General features: G+C 44.5%; 1 protein-coding gene across 1 annotated transcript in view; it reads right to left on the bottom strand.

The window, feature by feature from the left end:
- Positions 1-27,908, bottom strand: part of Fbxw4 (F-box and WD repeat domain containing 4) — a 111,001-nt gene that overhangs the window by 11,506 nt on the left and 71,587 nt on the right. The window contains exon 6 of the mRNA XM_004659425.2: positions 3,462-3,527. Coding sequence (XP_004659482.2) covers positions 3,462-3,527 — 66 coding nt within the window. The remainder of the gene's footprint in view (positions 1-3,461; positions 3,528-27,908) is intronic.

Genomic DNA, 27,908 nt, shown 5'->3' with positions numbered 1-27,908 from the left:
TTAATCCCAGCACTTAAAAGGCAGAGATAAGAGGCTCACTAAGTTTGAGGGTAGCCTGGAACTACAAAGTGAGTTCCTGGTCAGACTGAGCTAGGGTGAGACCTTATCTTGGAAAAAAAAAATAACAAAAAATTTAAACTTGTTCTGCAGAAGACTCTGTTAAGTGAAAAGTACAAAAACAAAATCTCCAAATTGGGAGCAGATATTTGCAAATCACATATTTGACAAAATACCAGGGGCTGGGGAGATGGTTCAGTACATAAAGTGCTTATCACACAACTCTTGAGTCCCTGAATTCAGATCCCCAGACCCACCTAAAAGCGGGAAGCTCTGGTGGGCTTCTATAATACCAGTGTGCCTAAAGGAGGCAGAGACAGGAAAATTTCCAAGGAGCTCATGAATGGAGCAATGAACAACAATGAGAGAAACCCTGCCTTAAATGAGGTGGAAAGTGCAAGCTGACCTTTATATGGGCACAATAGTACATACATGTGGCCCCACATTCACACACATGAACACACAAACACAAGGAATAATTTTTTTTTTTTAAGGTAGGGTCTCACTCTGGCCCAGGCTGACCTGGAATTAACTTTGCAGTCTCAGGGTGGCCTCAAATTCATGGTGATCCTCCTACCTCTGCCTCCTGAGTGCTGGGATTAAAGGCATGCAATCACCACAACCGGCTTGGAATAATTTTTTTTTAATTTAAAGGCATTTAAAATATATAAAGAAAGCTTACAGGGGCTGGAGAGATGGCTTAGTAGTTAAGCACTTGCCTGTGAAGCCTAAGGACCCCAGTTTGAGGCTCAATTCCCCAGGACCCATGTAAGCCAGATGTACAAGGTGGCGCATGCATCTGGAGTTCATTTGTAGTGGCTGGAGGCCCTGGCACACCCATTCTCTCTCCCTCTCACTCTCTCTCTCTGCCTCTTTCTCTGTCTGTCTGTCTGTTGCTCTCAAATAAATAAAAATAAAAAATTAAAAAAAGAAAGCTTAGAACTCAATAGTAGAAAAAAAAAGCAAGTAATCCTATAGACTACAGACATGAAGAAATGTTTTGCTAAACAGGATATACAGATGGCAAATATGCACATGAAGATATGTCCAAAATCACTTTACTAGGGCGATTCAGGTTAAAACCATGGTGAGATATCATCTCTCTTAGAACAGCTAAATAAAAAGCAGTGACTACCAAAAGGCTGGTCAGGGGTAAAGAAACTACCTGTTACGGACTTTGCTGGTAGACGTGTAAAGTGGCAATTAGTTTGGCAGGTAAAAGAAACTACAACATTTGTCAACCTTATAAGCATCCTCCTTGGCATTTATCCAACAGAAATGAAACTATAAACCCACATAACAACCTATGTTTTATGTTAAGCCGAGTGTGGTGGCACACACCTCTAATCCCAGCACTTGGGAGGCAGAGGTAAGTGGATTGCTGTGAGTCTGAGGCCACTCTGAGACTACATAGCAAATTCCAAGTTAGCCTAGGCTAGAGAACAAGACCCTACCTCAAAAAACCAAAAACATAAATATTAAAAAACCTAAGAGCCTGGTATGGTGGCGCATCCCTTTAATTCCCAGCACTCAGGAGGCAGAGGTAAGAGGATCACTGTGAGTTCAAGGATACCCTGAGACTACATAGTGAATTCCAGGTCAGCCTGGGCTACAGTGAGACCCTACCTTGAACCCCTCCCCCCCAAAAAAAAAACCTATGGATGAGGTTGGAGAGATGGCTTATCAGTGAAGGTGCTTGCCTGCAAAGCCAAAGGACCCAGGTCAGATTCCCTAGGACCCACATAAGCCAGATGCACAAGGTGAAGCGCACGTCTGGTGTTTGTTTTCAGTGGCTGAAGGCCCTGGCATATCCATCCTCTCTCTCTCTCTCTCTCTCTCAAATAAATAAAATAAAAATGAAAACACAAAAACCTATGGACAAATGTTTCTAGCAGCTTTTATATGCAGTAGTTAAAAAACTGACAACCTGCATGTCTTTTAGTGGGTGAATGTTCTCTGATAGGGAAAGAAACTACCATGGAACATTACTAAGCAATAAAAAGGAATGAGGGTGTGGGGAAATGGCTCAGTGGTTACAGGTGCTTGCTTGCAAAGCTTCTTGGCTAGGGTTCAGTTTCCCAGGACCCATGTAAAGTCAAATACACAAAGTTGCTCTCTCTCAAATATTTTCTTAAAATGAAATGAGCTGTGGTGGTGCACACCTCTAATCCCAGCACTCAGGAGGCAAAAGGTAGGAAGATCACTGAGTTCAAAGCTACCCTAAGACTACATACTCAATTTCAGCCTGGCCTAGAGCAAGTCCATATCTCAACAAACAAAATGAGGGCTGGAGAGATGGCTTAGCAATTAAGGCGCTTGCCTGTGGAGCCTAAGGGTCCATGTTCGACTCTCCAGGTCCCGTGTATGCCAGGTGCACAAGATGGCACATGTGTTCGGAGTTCGACTGTAGTGGCTAGAGGACCTGGCACACCAATTCTCTCTCTCTCAAGAAAAAAAATTACAAAAAAAAAAAGAATGAGGACTGGAGAGATAGATGGCTTAGCAGTTAAGGTGCTTGCCTGAAAAGCCAAAGGACCTCAGTTCAATCCTCCAAGGCCCACATAAGCCAGATGCACAAGGTGACTCAGGCATCTAGATTTCATTTATAATGACTGGAGGCTCTGGCCACCTATTCTCTCTCTCCCTCTCCCTAATACATAAAAATAAAAGTAAAAATTTTTTTAAAGGTATGAGCTACTGACACATACAGTACATCTATGGGTCTCAAAGCAATATGCTGAGTCTTTTTTTTAAAGCCAATCTTAAAAAGTGACATACTAGCCAGGCGTGGTGGCGCCTTTAATCCCAGCACCCGGGAGGCAGTGGTAGGAGGATCGTTGTGAGTTTGAGGCCACCCTGAGACTACGTAGTGAATTCCAGGTCAGCCTGGGCTAGAGTGAGACCCCACCTCGAAAAAAAAATGTGACATACTATATTATTCCACCACCAATGGTAGGTAATCAGATGGGAATGTATTAAGCTTGCTAATGCAAACTGAAGAAAACTTGGTTTTATTTTAATGGTTCTATATAATTATAATTATTTTATAGGTTCTGGAGGCCACCTTTGAAATTAATTTACAAAATCACCTCTGAGGATAAACAGCATAGCCAAGCATTCTTTGAAAAAAGATATCATAAATCCAAATAGTTTATGATAATAAACTCTTCTTGAAATTTACTTGTTGTAAATTATTTCAATAGTTTCCTCAAGTTAACCTCAAATGGCTCCCCATGAAAGGCACCACAGTTGTCAGTGGGTTCTAGAGCAGGGTCCTCTCCAGCCTCTTCCTCCACCACTGGCCCAACTGAGGTATAGATGGCTAAGCTAGTACTTACTTTGCCTCACAGGCTGCCCTAGTGCCACCCCCACTGAATGCTGTAGTGGGCTTAGGACTCTCTTACCTGTTGAGGTCCCAGATCCTCAGGGGTGAGAAGTGCCCACAACAAGCTGTCCCTGTCACAAAAGAGCTGCCAAACAAAAGAAAAAGCAGAGTTAGGTCTGACTTGCTAGAACTTGTAGCGGAAATGGCTACACAATTGGAAATGTATAGCTCTTGCCCCAGGGATCATGAGGTTAAGCCAGAAAAAGCAGCAGCCAGAGAGTGATCAAGCGGTAGAAACATTGACTATGGAAAACTTATCCAGTGAGGGTTGTGGCTGCCCAGGTCTATCTGGCCAGAGGCCCCAGGGGTTCAACCATAGCTGAGTTGCTGCTTGGACTGAGTCATGTAGTCTCTGTCCACTGTTAAAACAGACCTCTAGATGGGCAGCTCTGAGCCCAAGGAAGTGAGCCTGCCAGGCTACAGTTGTATGAACCCTGGCAGCATAGTGCCACAACCCAGGAAAGGCCTCCTGGTTACATGCCACTGGGCTGGCAAGTGATGTCTTGGTCAGCTGGGGACATTCCAAAAGGGTTTAGAACGGGGGGGGGGGGGTGTTGGCAATGTGGTACAAACACATGACAAGTATAAATGCACCAAACTGGAAAGAGGACAAATAGGAAAGGCGAGTTCCCCTGGCTGGGGAACAGGATGGGAGTGGGGAAGAAGCTCCAAGGGCACTGCCGAGCATTACCAACAGGCAGACGAAAAGGAGCATGCTGACTGCTTTTCTAGATTAGAACATGCAGCATAGAACATCTTCACAGTTTCATGTTAAGTGGAGGCACAAGCAATGTTGGGAAAAATCAACATAATGAGCCAGACTAGCCAGTTACAAGGACTAGCACGTGAATGTCTTCATCAGTTAGAGCATTAACAAGGACAGGAGGGAGATCGTTAGGAACCCTATGGCAAACTAAAAGCAGTGTGCCGCTCAGGAACTCTGAGGCAGGGATAGGCCATGTCCTGCATGGAGGAAGGGGGACTGGACATACTAATGACAGGTTAGTTATGTGGTCAGCAGCCCATTGGCCTGCCCTGCCCGGAACCTGTGCTCTCTGCTCTCAGCCTGTCCGTGGGAGACGCAATACTACAGGGAAGTCCCAGAGGAGCTGCATGCCAGTTGTTGCAGGACAGTCACTGACCAAGCAGCTGGTTTACCATCAAACCGCAGGGCTGGAGAGATGGCTCAGCAGTTAAGGCGCTTGTCTGCAAAACCTAACAACCAGGGTTTAATTCCCCAGTACCCACATCAAGCCAGATACACAAAGCGGCGTATGCATCGAGAGTTTGTCTGTAATGGTGAGAGGCCCTGGTGCGCCTATCCTCTATCTTTCAGTTTCTCTTTCTCCTTGCAAATACATAAAAAATAATTTAAAAAAACTGCAGGGCTTAAGTAAAATATTAAAAAGAAGAAGAAGAAACCAGTTGGGGAAGAGAGATGGCTCAGCAGTTAAAGCACTTGCCTGCAAAGCCTAAGGATGCAGGTTCAATTCCCCAGTATCCATATAACACCAGATACACAAGGTGGTACATAAGTCTGGAGTTTGCAGTGGCTAGAGGCCCTGGCATGCCCATTCTCTCTCTATTTGCCTATTTCTCTCTCTCAAATAAATAAATGAAATATTTTTTCTTAAAAAGGGCCAGAGAGATGGCTTAGTGGTTAATGCGCTTGCCTGCAAAGCCAAAGGACCCAGGTTTAATTCCCACGACCCAGGACTCATGTAAGACAGATGCACAAGGTGGTACATGTGTCTGGAGTTCATTTGCAGCGGCTGAAGGCCCTGGTGTGACCATTCTCTCTCTCTATCTGCCTCTTTCTCTCTCTCAAACAAGTATTTGTTTTGTTTTGTTTTTTAAAGAAAACTTCAGGGCTGGGTCTAGAGATACGGCTTAGCAATTTAAGGTGCTTTCCTGAAAAGCCTAAGGGCCTGGGTTCAATTCCCCAGTACCCATGTAAAGCCAGATGTACCAAGAGGCACATGCACCTGGAGCTCATTTGCAGCAGCCTAAGGCCCTAGCACACTCATTTTCTGTCTTCTATCTTTCTCTGCTTACAAATACAAAAATAAAATTACATTAAAAATATTTAAAAACTTGCAGGGCTGATATCTGCCTGGCACCCCCACACTTACAGATAACAAGGCTATATGAGAAACCTTGGGGCTCTCGTGCATCCAGACAGGGATTCCTCGAGGGACATGCCCCACTACTCCAGCTTCATGATCCACAAGATTACCAAACAGCCATTCTACTATAAAGTGGCAGTACCACAACCTGTCACTCCTGTCATGCCCCAGGTGACACACAGCCTGAGGAGCAGCCACTGGACATTGAAAATTGGAACTACAAAGTCAGGAGGTGTTACCCTCACCTCCCTCTCTTCCCCACATTTTTCTCTTTAGGATAATCCATTAATAACTGGTAAAGCCAATTACCTGGGGTTGGAAACATAATAGCTACTTGGAAATCATTGGAGCGGGCAATTGAACTCTCCAGACTTTTCAGGAATTGGGGCCAGGTGAAGGGGGCAGGCACAAACACTGACATCTCTTAAGGAGGCCTATGGCAGGCCTCTGACTGGCCACAGGCCTAAATTAGCCTCAAGGTAAGTCAATAGAGTGGTGGGGGAGGAACCTGGAACGTTAATCCCTGCCTCTGTGGCAGCCCTGACCTCCCAACAGGCAGGGCAAGGGTAGGGGAGGGATGAAGATGCAAGTACCCTACCCAGGGACTCATACCCTCCTCTATTTAGCCCACCCACCCTTGCTTTGACCATCTGTCACCCAGAGGAAGGCCCCCCACCTTCGTATCCCATGAAAGGCTTTCTCAATTGTTTGGACAAAGCATCCATATATGTTTCTTTCCAAAAACTGCTTTTCCCCTTTGCCTAGAGGCTGGGAAGCAGGTAAGCAGAGAGGAAAAAGAAAGTCTCACTGGCTCACCTAAGGACCTAAGAGCTAAATGAAATTTAACACCCAGGAAGAAACCATGTGAGCAGCAGTTAACAGACTCTGGGCTGGCTCCTGCTGGGGGCACGCCCAAACCAGGGGACTGCCCAGAGGGTCAGGCTGGCTGCAGATAGAGTCCAGCACACCTCCTTCCTACTCCTCCCCACTACTACTGTGACTATGCTTGCCGCCTGCCTCACTCCCCAGTTTCCATGGGCATTAGATTAGCAAGAATGAGGCAAATGCCACAGACCAAGCACATTCAAAAGTAGATGCTGAAACAGGGTAAGCTTGGCTAGTCTAGTCTCCCAAGGAATGAAAGAGCCTCTCATCCCACAGTGAGTCCACAAGATAGAAGCAGCTATTCCCATTGTACAGGACAGCGATGGATAGACAGCCCTGACTTAGGAACTTAAGAGATGCTGGGGACACGGACTGAGGACGAATGTATGGATGGACGGATACACACACACAGCTGTTGCCACATTCAGAACTTTCTCCAACCTGTCCAGATAGAGTCTGCGCCTCACCAGCAGCTTCCCCTCCAGGTCTCCAGCAGTAAAGCCTCCCTATCCCCTGCTTGCTCAGCCATCAGCCTGGCATCTGCATGGGATTTTCTCTAAAAAGCATCTCACTCCACTGGGTCCTATAATGAACCAATCAATGGTTCTCAAGAAATACAGGAAGATCAATGAAATAAAACTCATGTCATTTCTTCTATGGTTCTTCCAGTGCCCAGCACAGTAGGGACACTCAATACAGATCTATGAAACTGACTGAAAATGGCCTTCCAGAGCCCAGAGACAACAAGACAAGGGAAATCAGTCATGTGAACTATGAAGACAGTTCCCCCGCTTCTTAAAATCCCTAGAGACTTAAGCATGCACAACATGCAACACTCACGAATGGGTAGGGAATGAAAAGTCTCTCATCACCACCACCGCAGAAGTACTAACAGCATCCAATAGTATCAAACACACACATGCTCATACAATAGTGTGTCTCTGTTCTCTCTTCAGCTAGAGGGTCTAAAAATCATTCTGACTCCATAAACTACTTATTCTGATCCAGAAAGCCCTTGTCAGAAGCTTGTTTTACCATAGGCCACCTTAGTAACACTGATGCACAGAGACCTCTCTATCTGTGGGTTCTGTATAAGAGAAGTCAACCAACCATGCTCAAAAATACTTGGAAAAAGGGCTGGGGAGGTAGCTCAGCGGCTAAGGCACTTGCCTGCAAAGCCAAAGGAACCAGGTTTAATCCCCCAGAAACTATATAAGCCAGATGCACAAGATGGCACATGTGTCTGGAGTTCATTTGCGGTGGATGGAGGCCCTGGCACACCCATTCTCTCTCTCTTTCTCTCTCTCAAATAAATATTTTTTTTAATTGGAAAAACATTGCATACATCCACTAGGTATGGTGATGCATGCTTGTAATTCCAGCACACAATAGGCAGAGGCAAGTGCATCACAAATTCTCAACCAGAACGGGACTACATAGGTCTGTCTGAAAAAACACCTTGCTGGGCATGTTGGTGCACACCTTTAATTCCAGCACTGGGGAAGCAGAGGTAAAAGGACTTCCATTAGTTCAAGGCCACCCTGAGACTACATAGTGAATTCCAGGTCAGTCTGGGCCATCCTCCTACCTCTGCCTCCTGAGTGCTGGGATTAAAGGCATAAGCCATCACACCTGGCCAATATTTAATAGCATTATCCCACTAAACCCTCTTAACCCTGTGCAGTAGGTACTGCTTTTTCTATTTTACAGGTGGTAATATAAGTTACTCTGGTTCATATGAGTAGCATCTAGGAAGACTAAAATTAGGGGGCTACTCTTTTTTTTGAGGTAGGGTCTCATTCTAGCTCAGACTAACCTGGAATTCACTATGTAGTCTCAGGGTGGCCTCAAACTCACAGTGATCCTCCTACCTCTGCCTCCCAAGTGCTGAAATTAAAGGTGTGTGCCACCATGCCCAGCTAGGAGGCTACTCTTAATTCATCACTCTTAATTCCAGAGCTAAAGTTATTATATTGTATATATTATATTATATTGCCACTCACCCCACAACTCACACCTGTGCTACATTTCAAGTTAGTTTTGTTTGGCTTTACATTACTAATATAAAATTTGCCAAATGTGGCTGGAGAGATGACTCAGTGGTTAAAGACACTTGCTTGCAAAGCCTGACGATCTGGGTTTCAACTCCCCAGTACCCACATAATGCCAGATACACAAAGTAGCACATGCATCTGGAGTTCATTTGCAGTAGCAGCAGGCCCTAGCAAGCCAATATTCACCCTATCTCTCTGTCTGCTTCTGTCTCAAGTAAATAAGTTATATATAATATATATATATATATAATTACAATTATGTATATATATTATATATATAATTAAAATTTAGTGTATATATATATATATATATATATATATATATATATATATATATATATATATATATAAAATCTGCAAAGACTCAGATTCTTCCTGAATGAATGAAAGAATCAACAAGTGAAAAAATGACTCCACCTGAAAGAAGGAAGAACAGCCTGGCTTTGAGGCAGGCAGCAGAAGTAGTGAGCTCAGCAGCTGTGCCCTGTGACTGGCCCAGGGCCGCCCAGCTGGCCCAGGCCCCAGCAGCCTCTGAGCCCAGACTGACACACTTTGGCAAGGGAGGCCACCAGAGCTGTCACATCATTCACCAACATGCCCATCAAGTGTATTCAGTTCTCTTCAACCCGCATTGGCATTTTAATTACTGTTGGGTAAACTAATTTGTACAAATGAAGGCCAGGCTGCCTAATAGAATATGCAAGCTCTCTGACCTCTGACAGGCACTGACACGAGATACAAAGGCGGCTGAGGAAGGCTTTTTATCTGAGCCTTATTACTCTCTATTACTCCAATTAGTCAGGCTCCAGTGCTCCTAATTGGAGGAAAAATTGCAATTAAATCAATTTTTGATGGGCTGCAAGTGGGCTCCTGAACCGCCCTGCTTGTGAAACACTGATATTATAGCAGCAAAGGTCACAGGCTTCATCGGCACCTGGGGGTCCCCCAATTTCCCTTGGCCCCCTCCTTAAATACCTCAAGGAAACCCCTGTCCTCCCACTGGTTCAGCCAGCAAGGGTAGAAAGAAGGGAGTCATTAGAACATGTCAGGTCTCATTGCTGCCGCCGCCATCTGCTAACCTCCGCACTGACATCATTACAGCAGGGAAGTCTCCAAGCATGAATGCAGTGCGAAGGTCACACAAACTCACTCAGCAAGAGGATGCCAGGAGCAGGAGCTGTAGTGACAGCACTGTGAGGGAGGGACCGTGGAGTGGGTACAGAAGAGCAAGAGAAGTCAGGAAGGGAATGAAAAGACTGAGTCAGGCGATAGGTGAAAGGGAGGCAATCAGTGCCTAAGATGTGGCAATGGGGCACTCTGGTCACCAGGGAGGTGTGGGAACAGATGTGTTTGGAAAGGGCAAAAAGAGAGAGAAAATCTTGTTCTCTAGCACACATGCCACCTCGAAGCCGGAGAAACATCCAGTGTTGTATGCAGAACGACCAGACTGCAGATTGCACGGCATGTCCCATGGTGTGGGTTGGGAGCGCTAGCGGGACCCACTTTCCATAGCAGCATGTCTAGGAAGGAAGGGAAGGGCAGTCGCAAGAGGTAAAGCAACCTTGTTTGTCAAACTATAAAGAATGATAGAACCAACAAGCCTGTCCAGAGCTTACATAAGTGAAGGTTAAGGCAAATAAGCAGAAGCTCCATTTTACAGCCACCGAAAGAGAGGGTGAAGACAGAAAATATAAATTTAGAAGTTCAGCCAACTTCATGGATGACTGGTTAGGAAAAGGAGGATATTCTTTGCCTTCAAGGTGAAGTGCAAAAATGTGAGCTAAATGATGGTCATTTACTTAATGGAAAGGTTATTAAAAATGATAATGTTCCAAAGACTATTAGGAAATGTTTATATACACTATTGTAAGAGAAAAATTAAGAGTGTAAACAACATTATTACAAATATTTTTTTAAATAACCTTAGCATTAAAAAGTGAGAAATCAGGCTGCGCATGGTGGCACATGCCTTTAATCCCAGCGCTCAGGCAGAGGTAGGAGGATCGCCATGAGTTCAAGGCCACCCTGAGACTACACAATGAATTCCAGGTCAGCCTAACCTAGAGTGAGACCCTACCTTAGAAAACCAAAAAAAAAAAAAAAAAAAAAAAAAGGCTGGAGAGATGGCTCAGCCCTTTAGGCACTTGCCTGAAAAGTCTAAGGACCAGAGTTCAATGCCCAGTACCCATGTAAAGCCAGATGCACTAAGTGGCACATACACCTGGAATTTATTTGCAGTGTCAGGAAGGCCTGGCACACCCGTACTCACTCTGTGTCTGCTCCCCCTCACTTATTTGCTTAAATAAATAAATAAGCATATTTTTAAGTGAGAAATTAGGATACCAGGTTCTGCAAGCATCTTTAACTGCTAAGCCATCTCCTCAGGCCTTGATGGGACTTTTTACTAAACCATTTATTTTAACTTGCTTTGATTTTTTTATAATTAGAACATACGTATATATATTACTTATGAAAAATAAACATTAAGAATTATGAAACAGGGCTGGAGAGATGGCTTAGCAGTTAGAGAAGGTTTTGCTTGCTGCAAAGCCTAAGGACCCAGGTTTGACTCCCCAGAACCCACATAAGTCAAATGTACAAGGTGGGGCATGCATCTGGAGTTCGACTGCAGTGGATAGAGGCTTTGGAGCACCTCTCTCTCATTAAAATTAAAAAAAAAATGAATTATGAAGGCCTAGAGGGTTGACTTAGAGGTTAAGGAACTTGCCTGTGAAGCCTAAGGATCCAGGTTCAATTCATTAGTACCCAAGTAAGGCAGATGCACAAGGTGGCATATGTGTCTGGAATTCGTTTGCAGTGACTGGAGGCTCTGGAAGGCCCATTCTTCCTATCTGCCTCTCTCTCTTTCTCAAAATAAGTAAATAAATGAAATAATAAAATAAACAACAGCTTTTAAGAAGTATGACGATAATAACAAAAATATATATTTGAAGTTGTCTGAAAAAATGAGTTGCATATTGGTAACATGCTAAATTAAATAAGATTCTGAATATCACACAAATCACACAGCCTTTGGCTTCATGCTGTAGATTGGCTTTGGAGCAATGGAAACCTGAGCAGAAATATCTTTGAGAACTCCAGGTTCTTGCTGCTGTCCCCTACCTGCTTCATAACCATGGACTCCGTCTATAAGGGGTCAGCAAGAAGCTTCTTTGACACCACAGTGATCCCCATCACAACAACGTACCCTGCCACACTGCTATTCACATGGTTGCTGCTGCTATGGTTAGGTAAGCCCAGGGCACAAAATAAGAGTTCCAACTTCAACACAAGATCCTTTTCCTTTTAAGCAGTTCCATTTGACATCACAGCAGTCAGCCCAAGCCTGGGCACCAGGCTGCTAACATCCCCTGGTATGGGTGGCCCACATGGTCTGTTGATACTTGGAAGACTGAACACAGGCAAGCTCTGGTGTTTTCCCAGGTTTGTGGATGAAAATAAGTGGCTGGCATTTGAATGGGGACATGGGATGGCAGGGTGAAGAGAACCATTAGTGTCAACTGTGGCTCTACAAACAAACACAGAGGAAAGCAGAGCTCAACTGGACACTTGTACAGATAAGACAGATGCACTCAACAAGCTTATTTTAAAATTTGACTTTGTCTAAACATGCCTATGTCTAACAAACCACAGAGAGACCTTGAATTTCAGGCTTGATTCAGGTCTACTTAGGAGTGCTAACTACTTGTAAGGCCAAAAGAGAAGAGAAATGAGGTCAGGTCAAATAGAAGTCTGTGTGATCTAGGAGCCCAAAGTCCTATATCCTTCATTCTGTGTATTGTGTAGGCCCAGAGCCAATGGGGTCCCCAAGACTTTGGCTAGCTGTTCTAGAGTTCTCAGTATTCCAAAGTACTAACCTGAGATAGCCATTTTCTTGTGACAAGTATCAAAGCACATTTAAGACCTTCTAGAAAAAGGGTTACTTGGAGGAAACAGGAGTAGAAGAGTCCATCCTCACTACCCACTACATGATCACATGCCCTCTTCATCCAGTGGCCTTTTACAGGGCATAGATAATTCAGGCTTTGATGACCAGCCAGTGAAAAGAGTCCCACAGTGCATTTAGCAAGTTGAGAAAGGCAGGCAGAAGGAGGTCTCAATTTGTGGATTTACTACCGCTGAGTGCATCCTTGTATGATTTTCTTTCCATCAAGACAGAGAGAAAAGGTGAGGAGGTGAAGCCATATTTCAACCGAGTGTGATCACCCCAGTTCCTTGAAGGCCTTACATAAGAAGTGGTATTATGGATGTGATAGTCCAGCAGAGCTAGCATGCATCATAGATTATACATAGCAGGGTTACAAAAGTAGAATCAATGAAAACAGGACTACTATAAGGACAGGTAATCACTAGTAGAGGAGTGCCCATTTACAGAATGCCAGCTGCAAGCAGTGTCTAAATCTAACCCAATATATAGGAGTTAACTCCTCTGTTGTGGGAGACAACAAGGTCCCCAGATTCTTTGCACTGACCAACTCAATTGAGACTTCCATTCCTGAGGAAGTAGAAAAATAATCAGGCTGAATGTCATGGAGTAATTTGGTCTTTACAAAAACAGTAGATACCTACTGTTTGCTTCTGCTCTCCCTTCATACATGCAATTTTTGAGTAAGCTGCCAGGCTCTGATGTGATTCTCCCTCCCTGGCTAGTGAGATAATCAACAGGTAGAGTTGGCCCACACCGGGCCAGATTTTCTGCCTGTGAGTTTTGGAAGCTAGTAACTCTGTGATGTAAGCACTGGACTGCCAGCCTTGGTAGTTCTTGGCAGACTCATGAAATAAGTTGGTCAGCTAGGAAAAGTGAAGGAGCCAAGATCCAAGAAGAAACAGAGAGAGGGACCCAAAAGGACAAAGTTCTGGCAACACTGTAGCCTCCAGGTCCAGTTTTCCTGTGGTCCTGGATCACTCCTTTGGCTTGGTTTTAAAGCTAACCCTCTGAATTTCACAAGTAAAACTCGTGTTTACTTGAATTTGCTTTGCATTTGTCATTTACATCCAATTTTTCCTAACTAACATAAAGCCTGCCTTGCTGTTCAGTAGCTACTGGATATTCTTCCCTCTCAATGTCAAACTGAGAGATAAGCAAAGCACTTTGACAGGCATGTACTGAACACTCTTAGACCTGACCAACAAGGGGCATTACAACCATAAAATGGGTAGCTGGTGGTCTGCTAAGGGCAGATAAAACCAAGCAGCATGGGCTGGCCTGGAACTTCAGGAAAGAAGGAGGCTCTCTCCCATCCAGGCCCAAGAAGAACCAGTAAAAAAATCTATCCCTCACTACAAGAGTCTGGGGCAGCAGTAGACATCAAGGATACTGCTTGGGGGATGGAAGTCTAGTTTCCTAGGAACAAAGATCTGCTCAGAGATGTGGCCTCTTCCTTGGAGCTCATTTTATGGACTCATAGGACTGAAAGTCCTGGAAACCACAGGCTCACTGAAGGGACCCACCTTGGTCTACCCTTAGACCATCCCATTCTCATCACTACAGATCCAGACATATGAGAAATGAATACTTAATTTTTTTATCTTTTAAAAATATTATATTTGTTTGTTTGCAAGGAGAGAGAGAGAGAGAATGGGCATACCAGGACCTCTAGCCACTGAAAATGAACTCTGGACACATGGGTCACTTTATGCATCTGGCTTTACATAGGTACTAGGGAATCAAACCTGGGGCCATTAGGTTTAGCAGGCAAGCACCTTAACTGCTGAGCCATCTCTCCCGCCCTAAAAATATTTTTATATATTTGAGAGACTTGTGTGTGAGAAAGAGTGAGTATGGGAAGCCAGGCATGGGGGTGCGTGCCTTTAATCCCAGCACTTGGGAGGCAGAGGTAGGAGGATCACTGTGAATTTGAGGCCAGCCTGGGACTACAGAGTGAATTCCAGGTCAACCTAGGCTAGAGTGAGACCCTGCTTCAAAAAAACAAAACAAGAATGAGTATGGTTATGCCAGAGCCTCTTGCTGTTGCAAATGAACTTCAGATGCATGTGCTCTTTTGTGCATCTGATTTTACATGGATATTGGAGAATCAAATCTGGGCTTGCAGGCTTTGCAAGCAAGTGACTTTAACCATTGGGCAATCTCCTCAGCCTGAAAAACAGATACTTTAAGGATATTTCCCAGGTGTTTGTTTGATTTGTATAAAACCACATCCAAAACAAAGTGACAATGGCTATTTTATTAATTTCTCTGTGTGCTTGAATATTTTTGGAATTTAATTTTAAAGTCACATGTAATCAGTTGAAGACAACCAACTACACTCATTTTTTGGTAACTCAGAACAACTCCCTGCTGCAACTTCTTTTATCTCTTCTCCTTGACTCAGTACTAAAGACTCAAAACCAAGGGAAAATAAAATCTAACTGTAAGAGTAAACTCACTGGGCATGGTGGCGCATGCCATTAATCCCAGCACTTTGGAGGGAGAGGTAGGAGGATTGCTATGAGTTCAAGGCCACTCTGAGACTCTATACTGAATTCTAGGTCAGCCTGGGCTAGAACAAGACTCTACCTCAAAAAAACAAAAACAGGACTGGAAATATGGCTTAGCAGTTGAGGCACTTGCCTACAAAGCCTAATGGCACAGGTCTGATTCCTCAGCACCCATGGCAAGCCAGATGTACAGTGTTACATGCATCTGGAATTCATTTGCAGTGGCTGGAGGCCTTGATGTGCCCATTCTCTCTCTCTCTCATACACACACATATATACATACATATAAATGCACACACACTTGCTCTGCTTGCAAATAAATAAATAAATAAAATATTTTTAAAGTTTTTTTTTGAGGTAGGGTCTTGCTCTAGCTCAGTTTGTTTCATATTTTAAGGTAGGGTCTCACTCTAGCCCAGGCTGAACTGGAATTCACTATGTAGTCTCAGGGTGTCCTCAAACTCATAGCAATCCTCTTACCTCTGCCTCCTGAGTACTGGGATTAAAGGCCATAAACCACCACACCCAGCTCTACAAATATTTTTTTTTCTTTTCACAATTTTTATTAACATTTTCCATAATTATAAAAAATATCACATGGTAATACCTCCCCGCCCCGCACTTTCCCCTTTGAAATTCCATTCTTCATCATATTACCTCCCCATCTCAATCATTCTACTTACATATATACAATACCAACCTATTAAGTACCCTCCTCCCTTCCTTTCTCTTCCCTTTATGTCTCCTTTTTAACTTACAGGCCTCTGCTACTGAGTTTTTTCCTTCTCATGCAGAAGCCCAATCATCTGTAGCTAGGATCCACATATGAGGGAGAACATTTGGCGCTTGGCTATCTGGGCCTGGGTTACCTCACTTAGTATAATCTTTCCAGATCCATCCATTTTTCTGCAAATTTCACAACTTCATTTTTCTTTACCACTGAGTAGAACTCCATTGTATAAATGTGCCACATCTTCATTATCCACTCATCAGTTGAGGGACATCTAGGCTGGTTCCATTTCCCAGCTATTTTAAATTGAGCAGCAATAAACATGGTTGAGCATGTACTTCAAAGGAAATGAGATGAGTCCTTAGGATATATGCCTAGGAGTGCTATAGCTGGGTCATATGGTAGATCAATCTTTAGCTGTTGTAGGAACCTCCACACTGATTTCCACAATGGCTGGATGAGATTGCATTCCCACCGGCAATGTAGAAGGGTTCCTCTTTTTCCACATCCCTGCCAGCATTTACGATCATTTGTTTTCATGATGGTTGCCAATCTGACAGGATTGAGATGGAATCTCCATGTAGTTTTAATCTGCATTTCCCTGATGACTAGTGATATAGAACATCTTTTTAGATGCTTATATGCCATCTATTTAGCTCCATAGCCCATTTTTTGATTGGCTTGTTTGACTCCTTATTATTTAACTTTTTGAGTTCTTTGTATATCCTAGATATTAATCCTCTATCAGATATATAGCTGGTGAAGATTTTTTCCCATTCCGTAGGTTGCCTCTTTGCTTTTTTTCACTGTGTCCTTTGCAGTGAAAAATCTTTGTAATTTCATGAGGTCCCAGTAATTAATCTGTGGTTTTATTGTCTGAGCAATTGGGGTTGTATTCAGAAAGTCTTTGCCAAGACCAATATGTTGAAGGGTTTCCCCTACTTTTTCCTCTAGCAGTTTCAGAGTTTCAGGTCTGATGTTAAGGTCTTTAATCCATTTGGACTTAATTCTTGTGCATGGAGAGAGAGAAGAATCTATTTTCATCCTTCTACAGATATATATCCAGTTTTCCCAACACCATTTGCTGAAGAGGCTGTCTTTTCTCCAATGAGTATTTTTGGCATTTTTATCGAATATCAGGTGGCTATAGCTACCTGGACTTACATCTGGGTCCTCTATTCTGTTCCACTGATCTACATGTCTGTTTTTGTGCCAGTACCATGCTGTTTTTGTTACTATGGCTCTGTGGTATAGGTTAAAATCAGGTATGGTGATACCACCAGCCTTACTTTTGTTGCTCAGTATTATTTTAGATATTCTAGGTTTTTTGTGATCCCAAATGAATTTTTGGATTGTGTTTCCTATTTCCATGAAGAATGCCTTTGGAATTTTGATAGGGATTGCATTAAATGTGTAGATTGCTTTTGGTAAGATTGCCATTTTCACAATATTGATTCTTCCAATCCAGGAACAAGGGATGTTTCTCCACTTTCTAGTGTCTTCTGCAATTTCTCACTTGAGTGTTTTAAAGTTCTCATTGTAGAGATTCTTTACTTCCTTGGTTAGGTTTATTCCAAGATACTTTTTTTTTTTTTTTGATGCAATTGTGATTGGGAGTGATTCTCTGATTTCATCCTCTGTGTATTTGTTGTTAGCATATAGGAAGGCTACTGATTTCTGTGTATTTATTTGTATCCTGCTACATGGCTGTAGGTTTCTATCAGCTCTAACAGTTTGCTAGTAGAGTCTTTAGGGTCCTTTATGTATAGAATCATGTCATCTGCAAATAATGATAATTTGATCTCTTCCTTTCCAATTTGTATCCCTTTTATGTGTGTCTCTTGCCCTATTGCTATGGCTAAGACTTCCAAAACTATATTAAATAAAAGTGGGGGGCTGGAGAGGTGGCTTAGCAGTTAAGTGCTTGCCTGTGAAGCCAAAGGACCCCAGTTCGAGGCTCGGTTCCCCAGGTCCCACGTTAGTCAGATGCACAAGGGGGCGCACGCGTCTAGAGTTCGTTTGCAGAGGCTGGAAGCCCTGGCGTGCCCATTCTCTCTCTCTCTCTCTCCCTCTATCTGTCTTTCTCTCTGTGTCTGTCGCTCTCAAATAAATAAATAAATAATAAATGAACAACAAAAAAAATTTTAAAAAATAAATAAATAAATAAATAAATAAATAAATAAATAAAAGTGGGGACAGTGGACACCCTTGTCTTGCTCCTGATTTTAGTGGAAAAGCTTCCAGTTTTCCCCCATTTAGTAATATGTTGGCTGTAGGCTTGTTGTAAATAGCTTTTATTATATTGAGATATGTTCCTTCTATTCCCAGTCTCTGTAGGACTTTTATCATGAAGGGATGTTGGATTTTGTCAAACGCTTTCTCTGCATCTAATGAGATGATCATGTGATTTTTGTCCTTCAACCCATTTATATAATATATTACATTTATAGATTTGCAAATATTGAACCATCCCTGCATCTCTGGGATAAAGCCTATTTGGTCAGGGTGAATGATCTTTTTGATATAGTCTTTTTTTTAAAAAAAGAAATTTTAAATTATTTTATTTTATTATTTTTTTTAAATAGAAAAAATGAGGCTGGAGAGATTGCTTGGTGGTTAAGGCACTTGCCAGCAAAGCCTAACTACCTGGGTTTGATTTCCAAGTACTCAGGTAAAGCCAGATGCACTAGGTGGCACATGCATCTGGAGTTCATTTGCAGTGGCTAGATGCCCTAGCATGCCCATTCTCATTCTCTCTCTCTTTGGAAATAAATAAAATATTTTAAAAAATAAAGATCAAAAATCTAAATAGGACTGGAGAGATGGCTTAGCGTTTAAAGTATTTGTCTTAAAACCTAAAGACCCAGGTTTGATTCCCCAGTACAGCACCCATGTAAGCCAGACGTACAAGGTGGCGCATGCATCTGGAGGTTGTTTGTAGTGGCTGGAGGCCCTGACATGCCCAGTCACACACTCACTCATTCACTCTTTCTCTCTCTCTCTTCTTTCTCTGTCCCCTCTATTTTTTAAAACCTTCTAAAAAATCAAAACACACCCCCCACCTAAAGTTTAAGTTTGTTCCCCTCAAACTATCTGTCTTGCTTTCAGATGGCCTGGAACTTATGATGTAACAGGTAGTAGTGGACAACCCTGAACTTCTGATCCTCCTGCCTCAGCCTCTTACGTGCTGGGATTACAGGAATAAATCACCATGACCACATTTACACAGTGCTAGAAATTAAACCCTAGGCCTCATGCATAAAAGACAAATACACTACCACAAATGCTACATTCCTAGCACTTGTCACTGTTTTCTTTAAATCTTATTTATTTATTTATTTGAGAAAGAGTAAGTTAGAGAGAAGGGAGAACAGGTGTACCAGGACCTCTAGCCATTGCAAATGAACTCCAGATGCATGGGCCACCATGTGCATCTGGCTTACATGGGTTCTGGGGAGTCAAACCCAGGTCCTTAGGCTTCACAGGCAAGCACCTTAACCAATAAGCCATCTCTCCAGCACCCTCCCTTTATTTTCTTTTATCCTCCTTCCCCTATCCTCTTTCCACTGAACCCCTTATCCTTTCCAACTAGTTATTCTTCTATTTTTATTTTTGCCCTCCTCCATCATCCATGACATATTGATGGTCCCCATATTGTACAGCCCTTGTGCAGGTAATGACAGTGGCTGTGAGGTCATGAATGCAACTGTCACTTTGTCTCTGAAGTGTTCCAAAGCACTCCTCCCCACCCTTTGGCTCTTACATTCTTTCCACCACCTCTCCCTTTAAAAAAAAAAAAAAAAAACGGGTGTGGTAGTGCACACCTTTAATCCCAGCACTCGGGAGGCAGAGGTAGGAGGATTACCACAAGTTCGAGGCCACCCTAAGACTACATAATGAATTCCAGGTCAGCCTGGGCTAGAGTGAGACCCTACCTCGAAAAAAAAAAAAAAAAAAAAACAAGCTGGATGTAGTGGCATAAGCCTTGAATCCCAGCACTCAAGAGGCAGAGGTAGAGAATCACTGGGAGCTTGAGATCAACATGAGATTACATAGTGAATTCCAGGTCAGCCTGAGCTAGAGCAACACCCTACCTCATAAAACAAAAACAAAAATAAAAATCCAAAACCCACTGAATTTGGTCCCAGGTCAGAAAGACATTTAAAGTTCTAAGTCAATAGCTAAGTATGGGGCTAGGGAGATGTTTCAGAGGTTAAGGCATTTGCTTGCAAAGCTTACTGACCCAGGTTTCCCCAGTACCCACATAAAGCAGGATGCACAAAGTGGCACATATATCTGGAGTTTGTTTACAGTGGCTAGAGGCCTTGGCATGCCCAATCTCTCTACTTCTGTCTCTCTTTCCTTCCCTTCTTCCCTCTCCCCTCCTTCCCCCTCTCTGCTTGTAAATAAATAAATAAAAATATTTTAAAGCCTGGCATAATGGCGCACACCTTTAATCCTAGCACTCAGGAGGATGGCCAAGAGTTTGAGGCCAGCCTGAAACTACAGAGTGAGTTTCAGAGGTCAGCCTGGGCTAGAGTGAGACCCTACCTCAAAAAGCCAAAAAAAAAAAAAAAATTGTTTTTAATGTAGTATGAGCCAGGCGTGGTGGCGCACACCTTTAATCCCAGCACTAGGGAGGCAGAGGTAGGAAGATCACTGAGAGTTCGAGGCCACCCTGAGACTACATAGTGAATTCCAGGTCAGCCTGAGCTAGAGTGAGACCCTACCTTGAAAAAAAAAAAAAATTAGTATGAAGAAAACCAACCCTATGTCATATGAAAACTACAAGTGTATGATGTTTTTAGGGTTTATGTATCTACATATATAGATACACTACGAAATCAAAGTTAGCCGAAACAAGTCTTTGAGCTGCAGGTTGCTCTAAGGACCCATCTCCTTACATGTGGCTGTCATTTGGAAGTGGCCATAGTAAACAGCCCCTTCCATGGTAGGCTACCCTTCCAGGACCTCCAAATTCCAGCCACACCTTGCTCTCTGTAAAGCCTCATGCTCATGCTCATACTCCTACTCAGGACTTGGTTAACAGCCCGCCCCCCACCCCCGCCGGCCACTGCCAGTCTATCAGTACCAAAAGTCCCTTGGTAGGCAAATAACTTGGAAGATTTGATTACTAGGAAAGATCTACCCCTTGATGTTTAATTTTACCTCTTTTGGAATAAAAGCCAAATATGCCATAAGCCCTAGAGGCTTATGCACTGGGGCCCAGGGCAGGACCTGGTTTCAATGTTATGCCCACCAGGCCTCCACAAAAGCACCAAGATGTTAGATAGGATAGTGTGATCTGTGGCAGACCCATTACATATGCTTTGGGAAATTACAGTCTAGTTGACTCATACTACCTCCTTTCTTGTCCTCCTCCCCATCTTGTGTTTCTCCCTAATCGAGTGTAAGCCTTTGCAAACCAAAGTACCCCATATATCCTTTATATCAGCCAAGCCAGGTACCGAGAGAGCATGCCAGATTAGACAGCTGATTTCTTTCCTGTTCAGTCTCTTCCTATCTCACTCACTCCCACTCAGGTAATATGGGCACAACACCTTGGAGAGTATCTTCTCCACCTTTTGCCTAGCAAACCATTCCTAGCTGGAGCCAGTAGGTGGCTGCTGGCATTCTGCCCTCCATTGCCAACTGTCTGAGGTAGGAAACTATGCTGTGGCTAATCTCCCGGGCACTGGTATTTGGCCCCTGGGAGAAGAGAGGACACAAGCCCAGGTACAGCTTTGGGATGAGCTGGGTTGTCTCTGCCTTGCTACTCTCTGCTGAGAAGGCCTATGGAAGTGCCCACATACACATGTATGCACACACACACACCTCGAGCCTCAGGCTGCCACACACACACACACACACATACACGCACGCACACACACACGCACACACGCACGCACACGCACTGTTTGGTATCCGCTGGTACTGGGTAGACAGCAGTTTATGGGCATATGTATGCCCCACATGAGCGTACTCCACCACACCCTGTGAATGCTCTGGCCCACAGGAATCTCAGACTAACCTCACTGAGTGGTTGTGATTTTTGCACCAGCCTAGGTGTTAAGTCCCTGCTACTCCTCCCCTTTGGCCTGTGTCAGTCCCTCCCTCTGCTCTCCCAGGGCTAGTGCTTTCAGGCCACACAATGAGTAGAAGGAGGAGAAACACTTCTTTTTAAGGAAGGCGTTTTGTTGTTTCATCCCTAAAGGAGCTGGGATAGGGGAGAAGGGGGGCCCCACAAAATTTCTAATAAGCAGTTTCTGTCCTCAAAGCTAAAATGATTTTCTTTAATTGCTTGGTGGGAACAGTTTATTGTGGGGGTCTCTGCCCTCCTCCTCAAGCCTAATTGACTTACTGAAGTTTAACAGGGGCTTTCACCTGGAGAGATTGCAATTATTCCCCCATCCCACGTTCATACCTGGGCTTTCCCCACAGGGGGCCTTTGTTCCCCCTAAATACAGCAGTGACACAAATGTCCTCAGCAGCAGGGGAACGCAGGGAAGTGGTAATTTTCAGCCCAACGCAATTAGCTAAGGCCTTTTCAGCCTTCCTAGTGAATGGTGGGGAGACTTCGGTATGTGGGAACAGTGAGCTGGGGCTGCTCTGTGCTTGCCAAACAAAAGAGGTCTCTGAATTGGGCCCCATGGTGAGCTGGACCAGGGCTAGTGGGGGCAGCTGGGACTGGGGCCTGGATGAGGGAGAAAAAGTACTGCCATCCACTACCTCCATGAGCACCCATGGGCTCCATCTTCAGTCAAGGTCAGAAGGCCAAGTAGCTTTCTAGGAGGTACGCTTGATCTCAGCACCACAAACTGCATTATGACACAGAAAGGTAACATATGCCTGGGCCTGGGCCAAAATGGAGAGCGGGAAAGTGGTCGTGTGGCAGAAAGTAGTCACAGGTAGTATTGTATCTGCTTGGCTCTCCTCAGCAGACCTTGAGCTAGAGCTCACATCAAGCTGGGCTTTCCATAAGCACTCCAGTTAGGAAGCTCTGCAAACAGACTCCTGGGAGTTCAAAACCAGGTACCCTATGACAGCGAACTCCACTAATACCACCACAGTAGCTGCCTTGCAGCACTGAGCAGGGAACCAGTCCTCTGATGAGAGGGGTGGGGTATAAAGGCTAAGGGCACAGGGTGGAGCAGCATGAGGCTTGCCTGGGTTCAAAGCCATGCTGTGTAAAGGCTGGTCCGCGGGCTCCTGCAGTGGATGCTATGGCAGAGGAGGTAGCACACAGGCTGCTGGCCACTCAGAGGCCCTCAGCCCTGCAGAACCCAGACCCAGACCCAAGGGAGAGTGTTCTTACAAAAATGCCAAAATAAAAGACAGAAACAGAGGGCTGGGTTCCACGGGTTAGAAAGAGAGTGAGGGCTTGAACGACTGGCCAGGGCACTCCAGGGCAAGCAGGGCTGAGGAGCACCGCCACCGAGCTGCTCTGTGGCTGGCCAATAGCACCAGTTCAGCGAATCAAAGCGGCTCAGCCTTGGGCAAGTTGGTAACCTCCTGAGGCCCCACACTCCACACTTGTTATTTGTAAAATGAAAATGAGCTACACTAGAATTATGGTTTCCAACTTTTTTTTTTTAATGACAGAACACTTTTGTGAGCAGCCTCCATAGTAGATTTTATAACACAGGAGCTATTCCAGCAAAGATTGCAGGTGAGTGAGGCTATCTAAGCCCTGGCACCCCAATCCCGCTGCTTCTGGCAGACCTTCCAAGTCCGATCTGCAAACAGAAGCCGAAACTCTCCAAGATTACCCTACCAATAACATTACGATCCAGTGACAGACACCAGGACAGGTGGAAAGAACACAACTGAGCTCCCGTGGCACAGGCCACTGCTGCACAGCCGCATCTCCCAGGCTGTCCTCTCATCACATCCACAGAATGAGGTCAAGCCCCATTTGCCATCAAAACCTCACCATACATCATGTAGTCTCTGAGAGCCTAGATGAGTGAATTCTACTCAGAATAGCTATGGCTGTGGGAAGTTGGCACACTTTGGTATACAGTTCATTGGTAGTGGTCAAGTGTGTTTATCCAATAGAAAAAAAAAGCATTGGCATGAAAACACTTGCACTATGATATGCTGCCCCTGTCCTAGTCCTTCCTTGGCTTAGGCTGACTGCTAGAACCACAGTTCCCCTACTACCCCCATCTCAAGCCTGCCAGATGAGCTTCCCCAAAGAAGAAGCCACAAAGTAAAGGACAGCTGAGGGGTAGCCCAGTCAAACAACTGTGTAGGCTGTCAGGGCTATGATGAGTCATGAATAGGTTTCATAGCACAATTTGACAGGGCTCCCCAGTCCCATCTGGACTGAACTCTGTCTTCCATTCTTGCTGCCCCTGCATCTTTGCGGCACAACAGAAGCCCCTGCCCTGATGTCACCCGCCTCTCTCACAGAACAACGCCTTGCAAACAGGGGCTGCATTCCTTAGCAAGTACCTGAGAGTTCTCCTAGCCAGCCCTGTGCTAGTTGGTGCCAAGGGTGTTCAAGAAAAACAAAATTCACACAGGCTTGCCGGTAAGCTGCATAAGGCCCAGCCAGGGAAACAAGTCAAGGGTAGGAAATGGGCTGGAGAGATGGATGGCTCAGTCAGTGGTGAAAGACACTTGCTTGCAAAGCCCGCTGGCCCAGGTTCTGTTGCCCACACCCACATAAAGCCAGATGTACAAAGTGATGCAAGTGTCTAGATTTCATAGGCAGTGGTAGGAGGCCCTGCTGCATGCACCCATTCATTCTCTCTCTCTCTAATGAATAATAAGTGAATTCAAATCTTTTTTATAAGAACTGGAAACAATTCCAGACAACAAGGTTTACTCCAAAGGAGACAGTTCATCATGGGATGGAGACATAGACAGTGCAGCATAGCAGCTAAACAGCATGAACTCTGGAGTCAGGTGCCAGGGCTCAAACTCTGGGTGTACCAGTTTTTGTGAGGGGTACATTAACTAAGCTCCAAACTCCTTATTTGCAAACTGTCTGGGGGATTCAGTGAGAGCCAGTGTTCAGCATCGTGCAGAGCACTTGGTTGCTTAGGTGGTTAGTGCTCCACAATCACTGTCATCATCACCATCGCCATGGACCAGGCAACAAGTGTCAAGGATTCCCAATCAAGGAAGTGGCTTACTAAGGGAGCCAATACTGTTCACCTGTTCTCTGGGAGGGGGAGGCAGTACATGTGTCTAACATGTACTCTCTCTGTGTGCATACATATGTGATGCATGTGGAGGCCAGAGGAGGATGTCAAGTATCCTATCACATTTCTTTGAAACAGCCATTCACTGAACCTGGAGCTCAATGCTCTTCAGTGAGACTGGCTGACCAGTGAGCCCCAGCAATCCTCCTGTCTTCGCCTCTCTCAGCACTAGGGTTTTAAAGGCATGTGTCGTCATGCCCAGCTTTTTACATGGGAGCTGGGGGTGGAACCCAGGTCCTCAAGTTGTACAGCAAGTGCTCGGGCTCATTGAGTCATCTCCCAATCAGCTTTTGAAGCACCAAAAACTGGGATAAGAAGTGAAAACCTGAAAAAAAATTTTAAAAAGGTGAAAGTCTGGGTTGCCAGTCTCTATTCTGTAGGCCACTTCAGAAAGCCACTGTCAATACTGATGACAGACAGGACCAATTTAAAACTGGCCAGGGCTTCAGGAGATCCTGAGCCAAGCAGGAGCCTTAAAGGGGCAAAATGGAATTTGAGCCCCCTCAAACTGACCACAGCCCCCTTAACCATCCCCCAGCTCACCCTCCCTACCACCAGCCTGCTAGCTGGAAGATGAGCCAGCCCCTGTGCCAGAAGCCCGGGCCAGGAGGAGGCTGGAAGGCACAGGTGGTTCTCAGAGGAGATCCCTGCGCTCCAGAATGCATTTCCTTTACAGACCCAACAAAGCTGGGGCTTGTTACTAGTTAAGGCACCTTTGCTTGCTTAGGCTGTGGCCCAGACTGTGTGGCGGCCGGGGCAGGCCAGAGGACACAGAGTCAGTAGGGGCCACTGCCAGCCTTTTTGGCACTGACCTTCTCCTTCCCTGGATTTCTCACTTTGTTCAGCTCCCATCCCAAGGAGGCTAGGGAAAATACCTTCCACTACCCAGAAAATACAGCCACAGGGAAAAGAAGCAGTGTGAAAGGTTTGGGAGTTCTGAGATTTGGATTTAGGGGTATATTAGCTGGTTTGAAACAAATAAAAAAAAGTTGTTTCTGTAAATCCAATTAACTTCAGACCCAGGATTTAGATCATAAATAATCAACAATGATCCCATAGCACCTAATACCTATTATCCCTATTGGGAGATTTAATGTCACAGTAGAGCCAGAATTGGCCCCAAGAAGCCTGGAGGGAAGTTCCCTCCTGGTATAGGTGTGGTGCTTAGAGATGGGCTCAGGCATGACTTCAGTCTGCCCCACACAGAGTCCGACTTCAAGCTTCCCAAGTCCACACAAACTCACAGTATTGCGAGGCGTGGCTTTCCACACCAAGGCTTGACCCCTAGGGGCTGCCAGAGCCCACTTCTAGAACAGTGTCCTTTTGGCCCCATCTCCAACCAGGGCAAAGACCCTTACAACATAAGGAGGAGATTCCAATGGGGACCTTAACTGTTCCCCATTATTATTCTGTTAGCTCCTCTCCACCAGGCCTGAGTACTGATGCCACATCCTCCTCATTTTTTTTTTTTTTTTGAAAGACAGAATGGGAGCGCCAGGGCCTTTAACTACTGCAAATGAACTCCAGACACATGTGCCACCTTGCACATCCAGCTTTAAGTGGGTACTAGGAAATCAAACCTGGGTCCTTTGGCTTTGCTAGCAAGCACTTTAACCACTAAACCATCTCTCCAGCCCTAGGACAGTTTTTTTTTTTTTTTAATACATTTCTGAAATCACAAGCTATAATGCTATGGGTTTTTTCTTTGAAAAAATAGCAGAATACCAAAAATGCCATTTGATTAGAAATTTCCTCTTTGCCAACTTTGAGAATAAAAAATTAATGATGTAAGTTAGCAAACACATTTGGTAGTGATATGAGTTCTTGATTTAGTGGCATGTTGACCCAACTAACTTCAAGCTGCTATTTCTACACAGCCCAGGGATACTGCTAGCTGCTGGCTTAAGATACGTCCCATTATCTGCCTAATATTCTACTAGCCCTCTGTGAAAAAGCCAAGGAATTTAGAACCTGCTTGGAATTCATAGATCACAGCTGTCATACAGAACTCAGAGAAGGGTATGGGACCTGTGCCTGCAAGTTAAATGGCAATGCTGAGGTACCAAATCCTTCCTGAACCCCTCTTCTCCTTTCCTTTGGGGAAGCAGAATGTGTACCAGGGATACTTTTCCCTTTTTGTGGATGAATGAGGAATAAAGGAAAAAGGGATAAGATGCTTCAGTAAGCTCTCTTACAGCCCACATTTGCCCAGTCATCTGGAGGCTTCTGTCTACTGAGGAAAGGGATGAGACCTCTCTTAGAGATGAGGTCTACTACCCACCCACAGGGACTCCATGTGCTTCAACTCTTGATACCTCAGGGAAGCTAAATTAAGTGCAGACTTGCAGTCAAAGTGAAGCGTGGTTAGAGTGAAGAACAAGAAGTCAGGGCCTTTGATGAAGTCACAAGCACTGTGACAAAATGACCGAGACTTTGTACCCATGCTCATGAGCACAAACTCACCAATGATACCTTTTCTCAGCTTTCCAGAGAACAATGAACACCAGCCAGGTGTGGTGGCACACAATTTAATCCCAACACTTGGAAGGCAGAGGTAGGATGGTTGAGTTGAGTTCTGGGCCAGCCTGGGCTAGAGTGAAACCCTACCAAAAATAAATAAATAAACATTGAACACTGAACACCAGATAATCTAATTAACTATGCAGAACCTTCTCCAGTCACTCCTTTGACCTAGAACAGTGTTTGTTGGAAGAATGGAGTGTACTTTGGACAGGAGTCTAGTGACAGCTACAAGAAAGTCTTCACAAAAGACAAGTTCATTATCTAAGTCAGATAATCTTCCACGCACAGCTTAGGTTATCTTTGCCTGTATAAAAGTTATGCATACCCAGGTAGACCCCGGAAAGGCTACCCATCCCAGCCCTTCCCTGGTCCATAGCAAGAAGATCTTGTGCATGCTAAGCAAGGACTTCTTTGTCAGACCATCATGCTATGTCTGCATGCCATCATTTTGTCCTGTTAATACAAAATCTAAAACCA

This window comes from Jaculus jaculus, chromosome 1 (genome assembly GCF_020740685.1).
Source record: "Jaculus jaculus isolate mJacJac1 chromosome 1, mJacJac1.mat.Y.cur, whole genome shotgun sequence".
In the NCBI taxonomy this organism is placed as follows: Eukaryota; Metazoa; Chordata; class Mammalia; order Rodentia; family Dipodidae; genus Jaculus; species Jaculus jaculus.
The sequence above is the reverse complement of the archived record's forward strand: the minus strand, read 5'-3'. Positions and strand labels throughout refer to the sequence as shown.